The following is a 14,772-nucleotide window of genomic DNA, read 5'->3' as shown; positions in this document are numbered from 1 at the left end:
CCCAATATCAACCAGTCACCCTTAGCCTTGTTCGGTGGCGCATATCGTGGCCACACCCCTTCACCAATTAGAGAAGGGTGTTACTTGCAATTGGTTGAGGAGACGTAACCGGAAGGGCGGATGGTCGCGGCTGGAGAAAAAGGAAAGACTGGTGGCGGGAAGTTTTCATTGGAGAGCGGCTGAAAACTGTAAGTAGTGGTCTCGATGGCCGGCACTTTGAGGTCAGAGAACGAGGCGGCTGGGCTGGAGTGGGGTGAAGGGGTTCTTTAACCCCTTGGGGAGAGGTTCTGGGGTAAATCTGCTTTGAAAGGGCTAATTTTTTCTTTTCCTTCCTGAGGGTGCGGCCGGTCTATCGCGTATCACTTCCGTTCACCAATATATTGGCAGGAGAGAAACGGGCGTTAATCCTCGCCCATCTCTGATGGAACTTGGTCCTTTAGGGGCACGTCGGACTGCCTACCCCTCTCTTTATATCTCCAGCCTTTTTCTATGCAGGAAGCTTGGTTACCAAAGTCTGTATATAGGCAGTCACCATCGGGGGACGCATAAACATAGTGGAGGGTATTATTACATTGCTATTGTTTTCTAAACGCAGGTGGTGGGGCGAGGGGGACGTGTATCTGATTTAGCCTGTGGTACCTCAGTGGCATTTACTCCAGTATCAATGACTGACTGTGACTTCGTGAAATATTTACTGTGGATGCTGTCAAAAGTTCAGAAATAGCAGAGGTAAAACCAACGAATCACTGAAGTAGTAGTTTAAAAGTAAGTTTATTGTGCACACACCAAAGAGACAACTGTGGCACCAGGAGCATTCAAGCCAAAACGGGAATGAGGCTCTTGGTATTTTTACAAAGCGACTTATGTAGTAAGAAGTCCGTGATTATTTTTTCTTCACAGTGATCAGAATATTAATATTTTCTTAAGTGACAGGTAATTGGTTAGTGGTTATTCATATCAACTTTGGGAAACAGTTTAAGTTTTGCTTATGATTTCTGGAGACATAAAAAGGAAATTATCTGAGTCAAGTTAGTCTCAAAATAAGCTCATTTGAGCTTTGACTAAACTGATTTTGTCTGCTCAGGGAATTTTTAAGACTGGTTTGCTTTTTATTTTAACAGTTACCCCCTTTTGGTTATTCTGATCAACCAGTGTAGTATTATATTTCAGTTTCCTCTGTTGAGGTACTCAGGCTGAAGAATCATGTTTTTGCTGTTGCCATTAGTTGAGTCATTAGGCTCAGGCTCTGTAGTCACCTTCTTCATCATTTATGTTGTTGATTTCATCAGTTGTCTGATCCTCATGGGTACCATTTGGCCTGAGCGGCTGCTGACAGGTCTTTAAAACCCTTGAGAGTATGCAGCGCATTAGAGAGGTAAATATGATTTAAGGAGAACAATAGCCAAGGATTGAAAAATTCCCAGAGGAGATTCCCAGGTGCCAACATTTAGCCAACTAAATAAATCAACTGGGTTTCAATTTTTTAAAAGGTATTTACATAGGCATACATGATGGATTAACAATCACATCTTCATGATGACTTAGGCCTGGATGAAGGCGAGGATGTTTTATTTTAGGAGGCAGGTAGCAAGTGAATTTCCACCTAAATTCGGCCTCTATATGGTGTGAGAGGTATAGACAGATAATTTAATGAGAAATATTTCTGTGGAGACAAAAGAAAAAGATTAATATTCAAGAAAATTATAAATTCAGTGTCTTGAGTTTGGAGAGAAGCCATTTGAGAAAGTTTCTAGATGTGTTCAAATTATCTTCAGATGGAATGAGGGCAAGAGTGACAATCTGACAGATTTTCCTGGTTTGCAGTTTGAATATCTCTGGTGATTTCTCTGAGCATAGGCACATTGTCCTCCTCACATGAGCTCTTTTGGTGGTTTCTCTGAAGCTTATATCCAGTTGTCCAGCTTTAGCTTGCATGGCTTTGGGAAAAGGGCCATTTTATTTTCATATTGATTCCAAGTCAGAAGAGTGGAAGGAAATTGGAAATGTTTGGAGAGTTCTGGAGAGTTTGGAGAGTTCTAGCCAAATGTTGGAGGAAACTAGAAGAATTCAGGATCCTGTCCAGTTTATAAGTAGAAAATAAAACCTTAAGGACAGTTAACAGCAGTAGAATCTGATATCCAGAAAGGTGTATTACTGAAACATAGTTTTTCTCTATAAATATCCCATTTCTATCAAGATAACTACTGTTAGACTCATTTGTTTGCAAATTGAATCTAGTTTCAATAAATTTGGCCTGATTATTTATATAAGTGCAGCAAAAATAGTGATCATATAAATTCTTTTAAATCTATGTTCCTGGAACTTTTCATAAAGTTTTCATAAACTTTTTCATAAACTTTCATAAAGAATCTTAAAAAGATTCGTTCTTCTGCATGTGGCTGTCCAATTTTTCCAATACCATTTGTTGAAGAGACTGTCTTTTTTCCATTGGACATACTTTCCTGCTTTGTCGAAGATTAGTTGACCATAGAGTTGAGGGTCCATTTCTGGGCTCTCTGTTCTGTTCCATTGACCTATGTGTCTGTTTTTGTGCCAGTACCATGAGAGACCAAGAGAGACTATGGACTCTGGGAAACAAACTGAGGGTTTTATTTATTTTATTTTAAACTGAGGGTTTTAGAGGGGAGGGGGATGGGAGGATGGATTAGCCCAGGGATGGGTATTAAGGAGGGCACGTATGAATGGAGCACTGGGTGTTATACACAAACAAGGAATCATGGAACACTACATCAAAAACTAATGATGTAATGTATGGTAATTAACATAACATAATAAAATAAAATTAAAAAAAGAATTTTAAAAGGAATCTTAGATTGACCTTTTCAAGGCTCTTTGGGCTAAGCAGCCAAGCTAAGAACTTATGTAATTGTGTCCTATTACAAGGAGATCAGATCGAGGTATAAATACATATATTGCCATGAAAAATAATATTTAATAAGAGTTTCTAAATTCTGGGGGGTCAAGTAGGGAGAAAAAGATAAATGTTTCACCTGTTGATTACAAAAGTAGGTTTTACTGAATTGTAAGCTATAGATAGCTTAAAAGAGAAGAGAAAATGGAGCCTTTTAAATCTAGAAAACAAAACATTGAAGAACCATCAGTGTTTTAAGTGGAGTCATAAAAAATTCTGGAATTATTTTACTTTCAGACAAAATTACTTTCCTTTTTCCCTTACCAAAACAACAACAAAACCCATATTCTTCATATCTTTCCTTGTCCAAAAAACATGTGCTATTTTCTTCAACTGCTTTTCGTATACATTGTTTTCTTTCATCCTTATTATTTTTAGTAGCTTTAATTACATATATTAGTTAGAATTTTTAACTCTCATAATCTTTAGTTCCTAGTAAAAACCAAGAAGTAAGCAATTGTGGACTGGCAAATTTATAAATACACAGTTACAAAAACTTTTTAGAGATATACTTTTTTTTATAGTTTTTTAATGTGGCAAAGGACATAGTTGTTAATAGACCCAAGTATCTTTTATCTCTCTGTAAAAATTAAAAAGCCAAAAGTTGAGGTTGTTCTGATGAATCCTAGGCTACTAAAGTGACTCTTTAAAGGCTTTGTAAGCAAGCCAGGGTAGGGTAAAAATGTTGGGAGGTGCCAATAGAATATAGTGATTTCTGATAAGTGAAAGGATAATTGGCATAGCTTGAATTTATTCAGAAGATGAAGAACTAGATTTAGGTTACCTTGTAGCAGATGATGCAAATGGAAGTAGAAATTAAACATAAATAAGAACCTTGCATAGTAATACAAGGGAGATGCTTAATAAAAACCATTCATTCTAATGATAGATTTGAGTTCTCAGGTAGATTTGAGTCACTGTAGTGGTACTGATAGATAACCATGACAGGAACCCATTCAGAGAGCAAACTTAAATGGGTTTAAATGGCATTCCCAAAACCGATTTACCAAGGTCAATTTTAGTTGGCTCCCAGACGTGATAAAAAAGTATATTGAATCATATAGCAATAATTGTTTCCTTTTTAACTTTCTTTTAATCCTTATTAGCTTCAGGGAAAAATTATTAGTTGAGGTTGTATGTCTTTAGTAATTCTCTTATACCTGCTAATGATTCATTTTAACAAAAAGAACAATCCCCAAGCTCCAGACCCCAGCAGGCAAAAATATCATTGGTTTATGTTTATTACAGTTATAGGTGTGGTTGTTTTACTTCTAGCAAGTGACAGGTTTTTGGTTTTTTTTTTCCATTTTTGGTAGTAATGTATAATTTTATTTCAGTATAAGTTTAAAATTAGTTTCCTTAAGTAAAATATTAGTAATACTACAATACTGTACAGAAAAAAAAAAAGCCCAAAGTAGGTAAACTTATGTTTAGTATTTAATGATTCAGTATATTATCTCATTTGGAAGTGAGTTAGGTATTCAAGAATATTCATTATTTAGTTTAACTTGGTACAAACTTTTCTGTTATTTAAATTTATTTCAATTATTTGTTTTTTAACAATTATGCTTGGATTAGACATTAAACAGCTAACCATCATCCTAAATTATTTTTCTTGTTGACAGATTTTGAAGACATGCTTGCTTGTATTAAGCCAACAAACTTAAACTAGGTTTTACTTTTCAAAGGTTATGTCAGGTCATGTGAATTTGAAAAACATTTGGGTTAGTTTTTAATGTTTCTGAGGGTTTCAAGAATACTTACTTTATAAGTGCTTATTTTTCTTTCAGCCAATTAAATAGAGCTCATTACACATTAGTTTTGGCAGTACCATATGGAATTAGAAAAATATCACACCTCTGTAATGTGCATACATAGATATACATAAATATACAGATAGATGCAAACAGATCTTATAGCTTTTGTTTAAAAAAATTTAGTTTTGAGCTGATAGGCATCATAATGCAAAACTCACTAGTTTATAAAAGAACAGTTGGATCCAAATTGTGTTTCTGGCAAATGGACTAAGTTGAGGTTACTGCTTGTATAGCAAAGTGGTTTTTTCCAGTAAAGTTTTGTTTGTTTGTTTGTTTGTTTGCATGATGTAAGGATCTTTTGTTTTATTTTTTATTTTTTTGTTTTTTTAAAGATTTTATTTATTTGATAGAGAGTGCACGAACAGGGGGAGCAGCAGAGGTAGAGGGAGAGGCAGGCTCTCTGCTGAGCAGGGAGCCTGATGTGGGGCTCCATGCCAGGACCCTGGGATCATGACCCGAGCTGATGGCAGATGCTTAACTGACTGAGCCACCCGGGCGCTCCTGTAAGGATCTTTTAAAGCTCTTTTTGCAGTCATTTTGTCTTTTAGAAGTTTCTGCTTATCAATCAAAGAATTCATTCCATCGTCACTGAGAGGTTTGAAATCCTCTCGTGTCAAAGGCACAGCTCAAGATCCACTTCTCTAAGTTGAAGTTGCCCTATGGTGGCCACTACAATTCCACAAGTTCACCCATTTTCCAAACAGGCACAAAATCCTGGTCCATAGACCAGGTGGAACCCTATGGGGGACCCTGTTTTCCAAAAAGTGTTCTAAAACACAGGGAACCAACCATGTGTTTCCCTGCCCTCCTCCCTTTGGAACAGAATAGGATGATTCATCAAGAAGCTTCAACAAATAAAATGTAGTATGCAAATTAAAGTCAGTTCGAGATGTAGAGAACAGAGCTCAAATATAGGAGAGACTTACCTTCAGCTTCTAGGGTCATTGAGAAAGCAATGAACTCAGTGGACTTCTATGGGTTCCATCACCATAGGGGCCTCAGAGTTGAGGGGGATGATGGGAGGGGGGTATCTTCTTTGGATCCCATTTTTACACCATAAATTGTCAAAAGTTTAGAAATAACAGAAGTGAAACTAAAACCAATGAATCATTGAAGTAGTATTGTGCACACACCAAAAAGATAGTTTGCGAACCAGGAGCATTCAGACCAAAACATGGAAGGAAGCTCAGAGTTATGTTGTTGTAAAGCAGCTTATATAGTGAGAAGTTCCTGCCCTCAAGCCTCCTCTCCTTCCACTTGCTCATGTGTGCTCTTAAATTTTAGTCATTCAGAGGTATTTAGAGTTCCTTAATTACATATCATGTGTTTCCCCCACTTCTGACCTTTTCATGTTCTCTCCTGAAATCTAATCCTTCTATAGAATACCAGTTCCTCTTTTAAGATTGAACCTAAATTGTAACTCTTTAAGCAAGTATTCAATAAAATGTTGAATGATTAATTTGAGTTTTTATGTGGATGGATTTTCCTAATGTGGGGCATTTGAATCTCTTACTTATAAGATAGGTTTTATCATCCCAATTTTAGAGATAAGGAAAGAGGCTAAGAGGAACAGGTTTCTAATTTTGCTATGATCATACAATAATTTACTGCTCACACTCTTTAGCTTCAAAGCTTTGCTCTTTTTTGCTAATCACTTTGTATGTGGTATATAAGTGTTACTAATGTTATACTTGTTTATGTGATTTTTGGACACTTTTCTGAAATCTAGAGAATTCTCCATAAAAATCAGTGTGGGAATAATCACATAGTCCTTATTTTTAAAAGTCACTACAATAGGGTAGGGGCGCCTGGGTAGCTCGTCCGTTGAGCATCTGACTCGATCTCAGCTCAAGTCTTGATCTCAGGGTCATGAGCTCATGCCCATGTTAAGTCATACAATATATAATTTACTTTGTAACATTTTTCATGCTTAGTAGTGAAAAAGTATTGTTGGTTAGGCATTATCAATATAGTATGTTTTAAAAAATATTTCTGTGCTTTTTCTTTCATTTTTAGAAAGCCGTTTGGATCTCCAATTTTAGAATGGCATCCGTTTCAGGTTAGTGAAAATGATTACATTTTATAGCACATTCTATTTTGTTTCTAATTGCATGGTCTTTGAAAAAAAATTGTTTTTGTCTGTACTTTCCTCTCAATTTTGCTGTGAACCTTAAACTGCTCTAACAGGAAAGTTTTAATAAAAATAAAGAAACAAATTATAAAAATATTTGTTTTAAAAATTCTGATTATTGAAATGATGTTTTGTGAGTTCTTTTTTATTGTAAAACATACATACCAAAATTTACCATTTTCACTAGTTTAAGTATACAATTCAGTGGCAACAATTCACATTATTGTATAACCATCACCAGTATCCATCTCCAGAACTTTTTCATCATTCCAAACTGAAATTCTGTGCCCATTATATAATAATGCCCCCTTACTTCCTTTCCACCATTGCTGATAACACTATTCATATTCTGTTTGTATGAATTTGATTACCTCATGTAAGTGGACTCATACAGTATTTGTCCTTTAGTGTCAGGCTTATTTCCCTTAGCATAATGTCTTTGAGCTTCATCCATTTGTAACATTTTTCTTTTTAAGGTTGAGTAATATTACAATGTATATATATATCACCTTTCATTTATCAGTTTATCTGTCAGTGGATATCTGGGTTGTTTCATCTTTGGCAATTGTGAATAATGCTGCTATGAACATTGGAGTCCAAACGCGTTTGATTCTGTTTTCAGTTCTTTGGGTATATACCTAGAAGTAGAATTGCTGAATCACATGGTATTTCTGTGTTTAATTTTCAGGAACTGCCATATTATTTTCCATACTCACTGTTCCATTGTACATTCCCACCAGCAATGCAAAAGGGTTCTAAGAATTATAGGAACCTAAGAAATCACAAAGTAGAAAATATAAATCACTCCAAATCCCTCTACTCAAATTAATACTGTAATATATAGATGTATTATTTTTCAACAAATATTTTTAGTTTGCAAAGAGTTTTATTATTTTTTTAATGAAGTACAATTAATATATGTTATATTAGTTTCAGGAGTACAACGTATTCCCCAATTCTGTCCATTAATCAGGGCTTAGTATGGTAAGTGTAGTCACTATCTGTCACCATACAACATCGTTATAATATTATTGACTATATTTCAAAGCTGTATTTTTCATCTCTGTGACTTATTTATTTTATAGCTGGAAGTTTGTATCTCTTAATCCCCTTCATCTGTTTCACCATTCTCTCTACCTACCTCCCATCTGGCAACTACCAGTTTATTCTCTGTATTTAAGAGTTTTTTGTTTGTTTGCAGATTTTTATTTATTTGGGAGAGAGAGAGAGTGCACAAGCTGGGGGGAGGGGCAGAGGGAAATGGAGAAGCAGATTCCCCACTGAACAGGGAGCTCAGTGTGGGGCTTGATCCCAACACCCTGAGATCATGACCTGAGCCGAAGGCAGAGGCTTAACCAGCTGAGCCACTCAGGTGCCCCTGTTTGTTTTTATTATTCCACATGTAAGTTAAATCATACGGTATTTGTCTTTCTCTGACTTATTTTATTTAGCCTCGTACCTCTTAGGTACGGCTTGTTTCCATCCTGTTTCAAATAGCAAGATCTCATTCTTTTTTATGGCTGAGTAATATTCCATTGCATATATATATACCACTCTTCTTTATCCATTTGTCAATCGATGGACACTGGATTGCTTCCATATCTTGGCTATTTTAACTAACACTGCAATGAATATATCTTGTATCTTTTTGAATTAGTATTTTCATTTTCTTTGGGTAAATACCCAGACATAGAATTGCTAGATTATATGGTATTTCTATTTTTAATTTTTTGAGGAACCTCCATACTATTTTTCACAGTAACTATACCAATTTAACATTCCCACCGCAGAGTGCGAAGTATCTTTTTTCTTCACATCCTTGTCAACATTTGTTATTTCTTTGTTTTTGATACTGTTATGTCATTTGAACTGGTGTGAGGTGATATCCCATTGTGGTTTTGATTTGCATTTCCCTGATGATTAGTGATGTTGCATCTTTTCATGTATCTTTTTGCCATCTTCATCTTTAGAAAAATGTGTTTTCAGGTATTTTGTCTGTTTTTTATTGGATTGTTTGGGTTTTTTGGGTGTTGAGTTGTGTAAATTCTTTATGTATTTTGGATATTAATCCTTTATCAGATATATCATTCACACATATCTTCTGTCATTTACTTGGTTGCCATTTTGGTTTATTGATGGTTTCCTTTTCTGTGCAAAAGCAGTTGATTTTGATGTAGTCCCAATAGTTAATATTTGCATTTGTTTTCCTTGCATGAGAAGACCTGTCCTTAGATAATGTTGCTAAGGGCAGTGTCTAAGAGATTACTGTCTCTGTTTTCTTTTGGGAGTTGTATGGTATCAGGTCTCACATTTAGGTCTTGAATCCATTTGAGTTTGTGTATTGTGTAAGAAAGTGGTCCAGTTTTCATTCATTTGCATGTAGCCACCCAGTGTTTTGAACACCATTTATTGAAGGGGCTGTCTTTTCCCCATTGTATATTCTTGCCTCCATTGTCATAGATTGATCAACCAAGTAAGTGTGGGTTTATTTCTGGGGTCTCTTGTCTGTTCTATCAATCTGTGTCTGTTTTTGTGACAATAGCATACTGTTTTGATTACTACAGTTGTATATCTTGAAATGTGGGATTGTCCAGCTTTGTCCTTGTGGTTCCATAATTTTAGAATTATTTGTTTTGGTTCTGTGAAAAATACTGTTGGAATTTTGGTAGAAATTGCATTTGTAGGTTGCTTTGGATATTATGAACATTTGAATAATATTAATTCTTCCAATCTTGGAGCAGAAAATATCTTTCCATTTATTTGTGCTTTCTTCAATTTCTTTTAGCAGTGTTCTCTAGTTTTCAGTATATAGGTCTTTCACTTTTATGGTTAAGTTTATTCCTGGGCATTTTATTCTTTTTGGTTCAGTTTTGAATGGGATTGTTTTCTTAATTTCTTTTTCTGCTACATTATTATTAGTGTATAGAAGTGCAACAGATTTCTCTATATTGATTTTGAATCCTGCAACTTGCCTGAGTTCACTTGTCACTTCTCATAGTGTTTTGGTTGAGTTTTTAGGGTTTTCTAGTTAGTATAATGTCACCTGCAAATAGTGACAGTTTTACTTATTCTGTACCAATTTGAATGCCATTTATCCCGTTTTTTTTTTTTTTTAATTGCTGTGTCTAGGACTTTCAGTACTGTGTTGAATGAAAATGGTGAGAGTGGACATCCTTGCCTTTTCTTTTTTTAAAGATTTTATTTATTTGAGACAGAGAGTGTGAAAGTGAGGGGAGGGGTAGAGGGAGAGGGACAAGCAGACTCCCCGCTGAGCAGGGAGCCTGATGTGGGGCTGGATCCCAGGACCCCAAGACTGTGACCTGAGGTGAAGGCAGGCACTTAACCCACTGAGCCACTCAGGCACCCTGCCTTTTCTAACATTAGGGGAAAAGCTCTCAGTTTTTCACCATTTAAGTATAATGTTAGTTGTGGCTTTATCTTATATGGCCTTTATTATGTTGAGGTATATTCCCTATAAATCCACTTTGTTGAGAGTTTTTATTATGAATGGATGTTGAATTTTGTCAAATGCTTTTTCTGCATCTGTTGAGATAATCATATGATTTTTATCCTTCATTTTGTTAATGTGGTATATATTACGTTTGTTGATTTGTGAATATTGAACCATTCTTGAATCCCTGGAATAAGTCCCACTTGATTATGGTAAAAGACCTTTTAATGTATTGTTGAATGTGCTTTACTAATTATTTAGGACTTTTGCATCTATGTTTATCAGGGATAGTGGTCTGTAGTTTTCTTCTTTTTTGTACTGTCTTGTGTGGCTTTGGTATGAGGATAATGCCAACCCTGTAGAATGTATTTGGAAGCTTTACTTTCTCGTTTATTTTTTGGAATAGTTTGAGGAGAATAGGTATTAACTCCTCTTTAAATGCTTGGTAGAAAAAAAAATAAATGCTTGGTAGAATTCACTTGTGAATTCATCTGGTCTTGGACTCTCCTTTGTTGGTAGTGTTTTGATTACTGATTTAAATGTGTTACCTATAATTGGTCTATTTCTTTCTGATCAATTTGGAAGGTTGTGTCAAGGAATTTATCCATTTCTTCTAGTTTGTACTGTTTTTTTAGCATATAATTTTTCATAATAGCCTCTTATAATCTTTTGTATTTCTATGATGTCAGTTGTTACTTATTGCATTTTAATTTTATTTGGTTCTCTCTTCATCCCCTTCTCTCCCTCTTTTTTTTTTTTTTTTTGATGAGTCTGGCTAAAGGTTTATTAACTCTTTTCATCTTTTCAGAGAACCAGCTCATTGAAACCACTAGTTTTATGGATTTTTTTTTTCCTTTTTTGGGGGAAGGCCATCTCTATTTCATTTATTGCTCTTATGGTTTTTATTATTTCTTTTTACTAACTTTGGGCTTTGTTCTTCTTTTTCTAGTTCCTTTAGATTAAGGTTAGATTGAGATTTATCTTGGTTTTTGAGGCAGGCCTCTAGCGCTATAAATTTCCCTCTTAGAACTGCTTTTGTGGTGTACCAAAGATTTTGGACCATTGTGTTTTTATTTTTATTGTCTCAATGTAGTTTTGGTGTCCTCTTTTGTTTCCTTGTTGAACTGTTAGTTGTTTAGTAGCATGTTGTTAAGGCTCCATGTGTTTGTCGGTTTTTTCCCTACCCCCCACCCTCTTTTTTCTTGTAATTGATCTCTGGGTTCATGCTGTTATAGTCAAAAAAGATGCATGATAAGATCTTAATCTTCTTAAATTTATTGTAGTTTTTTGTGGCCTAATGTGTTGATTTATCCTGAAAAATGTTCCATGTGCACTTGAAAAGAATGTGTATTCTGCTGTTTTGGGATGGAATGTTCTATATGTATGCTAGCTCCATCGTTCTAATGTGTAATTCAAAGATACTATACCCTTATTGATTTTTTTTGTCTTGATGATCTGTCTTTTGATGTCAGTGGGGTGTTACAGTCCCCTATTATTATTGCATTACCATCAGTTTCTTTCTTTATGTCTCTTAATATTTGCTTTATGTGTTTAGGTCCTCCAATGTTGGGTGCATAGTTATTTACAATTGCTCTATACTCTTGTTGGATTGATCTCTTTATCATCATGTAATTCCATTCTTTGTATTTGTTTTTAAGATTTATTTATTTATTTGAGAGTGAGAGAGTGTGCACCCGTGCATACATATGCATGTGAGAACAGGGGGAGGGGCAGAGAGAGAGAGAGAACCCCTAAGCAGACGTCTGCTGAGCATGGAGTCGACACGGCTCAATCCCAGGACCATGAAATCATGACCTGAGCCGAAATCAAGAGCCAGCTACTTAACCAACTGAGCGACCCTGCTGTCCTCGTTCTTTGTTTTTTAATATACTCTGTTTTAAAGTCTATTTTGTTTGATATAATTATTGCTATTCCAGTTTGTTTGTTTCTGTTTGCATGGAATATCTTGTTCCATCTCTTTACTCGCAGTCATTAAGTCTTTTTAGATCTGAAGTGAGTCATAGGCAGCATATAGATTTTTTTTTTTGGTATACATTCAGTCACCCTATGTCTTTTGATTTGAGCACAATTAGACCAGTCACATTTAAGGTAATTATTAATAGAGATGTACTTATTGCCATTTTGTTACTTGTTTTCTAGTTGTTGTAGTTCTTTGTTCCTTATTCTCTTGCTCTCTTTCCTGTGATTGATGAGTTTCTTTAGTGTTATGCTTGGCTCTCTTTTATTATTATTATTATTTATGTATCTATTAGAAGTTTTTGTTTTGTGGTCACCCAGAGGTTCATATATAACATCTTATGTGTATAGCAATTTTTATTAAGTTGATGGTCACTTAAGTTTGAACACATTCTAAAAGAACTTCAATTTTACTACCCTTCCTCACATTTTACGTGTGTGTTGTTATATTTTACATCTCTCTATTTTGTGAGTTTCCCTTAACTAATTTTTTAGATTAAATTGATTTCACTACTTTTGTCTTTTACCCATACTAGCTTTATAAGTGATTTCTCTTACTATCTTACTGTATGTTCGATTTTACTCATAAGAATTTTTTCCCTTCATAATTTTTTTACTTGTAATTATGGCTTGTTCTTTCCCACTTAAAGAATTCTGCTTAACATTTCTTATAAGGCCAGTTTAGTAGTGATGAACTTTTTTACCTTTGTCCACAAACTCTATTTCTTCTTCATTTCTGAATGATGACCTTGCTGGGTAGACTATTCTTCATTGCAGGTTTTTTTCCTTTCAGCACCTTGAATGTATCATGCCACTCCCTTTTGGCTTGCAAAGTTTCTGCTGAAAAATCAGCTGATAGCCTTACGGGGTTTCTCTTCTATGTAGCTTTTTGCTTCTCTTGCTCCTTTTAAAACTCTATCTTTAATGTTTGCCATTTTAATTTTTATATGTCTTGATGTGGCCCTCCTTGGGTTCATCTTGTTAAGGGCTCTCTATGCTTCTTGAACTTGGATGTCTGTTTCCTTCCCCAGGTTAGGGAAGTTTTCAGCTAATATTTCTTTTAATAAATTTTCTGCCCCTTTTCTTTCTTCTCTGCTTTTGAGACCCCCTATAAATGCAAATGTTATTGTGCTTGAGGTTATTGCAGAGGTCCCTTAATCTTATCCTGTGATCTCTTGATTCCTTCTACTATATTTTTAAATTTCAGTTATTCTATTCTTTACCTCTAATTGGTTTCTTTTTGTATTTTGTATCTCTTTGTTGAGGTTCTCACTGAGTTCATCCACTCTTTTTTCCATACCAGTGAGCATCTTTATGACCATTACTTTGAACTCTTCATTAGATAGATTTGGTATATCCATTTCATTTAGTCCTTTTTCTGAGGTTTTGTCTTCTTCTGTTTGGAGCATATGCCTCTGTCTCATGTTTTTGACTTTCTGTGTTTGTTTCTGTGAATGAGGTAGAACACCTACTTCTCCTAAACTTGAAGGAATGGTCTTGTGTATGTATGGTTGTCCTCTTGCAGACTGTGTGCCTGGTGACTTTCACTGGCTGGCTGGAGCTTTGGTGTGGGCCAGGGGTTCTGGGGCAGCCTGTGCTGGTGCTGCCTTTGGATGGCCAGAGCTAAAGTGGGCATTGGCTGGGACAGTCTCAGTCCTCTCCGTACAGATGGTGCCCTGGCAAGAGAGCTGAAGCTGAAGTGGGTACAATTCAGGGTGTATTGGGGTAGTTAGCATAGAGGGTGCCTGGCTGGAGCTGAAGTGGACATGAGCTGGTGTGCTGAGGCACCTACACTTGTGGCATCTTGGCAGGGCTGCTGGAACAGAGGCAGAGTGTGGGGGGGAGGGTCCCAGGGCATTCCATGTAGGGGGTGCCCTGGCAGGGCAGTAGTAGCCAAGATGAATGCAAGGCAGGGGTTCCTGTGGCACTGTGTGCAAGTGTTGCTCTTGTAGGGTGGCTGGAGTGGAAGAGACCATGAGCCAGGAGGTCCCGGAGTGCTGTGCACCATGGTATCCTCGCAAGTTATCTGGAGCCTATATGGTGCAGGTCTGGATTGTTCCAGGGTGCTTTGTGCCTATATCACTTCGCCAAGATGGCTGTAGCTGTAGTGAGTGCTGATCAGAAGTGTCTTAGCATGCATCGCACTGTGGCTGCCTTGGTAGGTTGGCTTGGGATGATGTGGGCTAGGGGCCCAGGGCTCACTGAGGCAGTAGGCCGGATAGGGTGCCTGGACTGTGCTCCTATTCACATAATGAAGGTGGAGGGGAATGTAAACTCTGGCACTCACCAGCCCCTCCAATCCAGAGAGATTTACAGCAGCTTCTCTGCCATTTAGTGGAATTCTAGGGCTGGATTTTTTATATTCTAGTTGTTCTTTTAAACTGCGGCTCTTTTTTCTGGTCCCAGGGGATCCAGGGCTGGTGTGGCCCGGGCTCACTGAGGCAGCAGGCCAGCAATGGCATCT

At 36.4% G+C, this 14,772-nt stretch overlaps 1 protein-coding gene across 1 annotated transcript in view; it reads left to right on the top strand.

Annotated features, from left to right (window-relative positions):
• Positions 1–109: 109 nt before the first annotated feature.
• The window catches only part of RECQL (RecQ like helicase), a 54,117-nt gene continuing 39,454 nt past the window's right edge, over positions 110–14,772 (top strand). The window contains exons 1-2 of the mRNA XM_028113183.2: positions 110–188; positions 6,766–6,808. Of these exons, the coding sequence (XP_027968984.1) occupies positions 6,793–6,808 (16 nt within the window). The 5' untranslated portion in view covers positions 110–188; positions 6,766–6,792. The remainder of the gene's footprint in view (positions 189–6,765; positions 6,809–14,772) is intronic.

The sequence above is a fragment of the Eumetopias jubatus genome, unplaced genomic scaffold, assembly GCF_037043125.1.
Source record: "Eumetopias jubatus isolate StellerSeaLion01/CBP00866 unplaced genomic scaffold, mEumJub1_p1.0 scaffold_8, whole genome shotgun sequence".
In the NCBI taxonomy this organism is placed as follows: Eukaryota; Metazoa; Chordata; class Mammalia; order Carnivora; family Otariidae; genus Eumetopias; species Eumetopias jubatus.
Note: the sequence above shows the minus strand (reverse complement) of the source record. Positions and strands in the feature narration are given on the sequence as shown.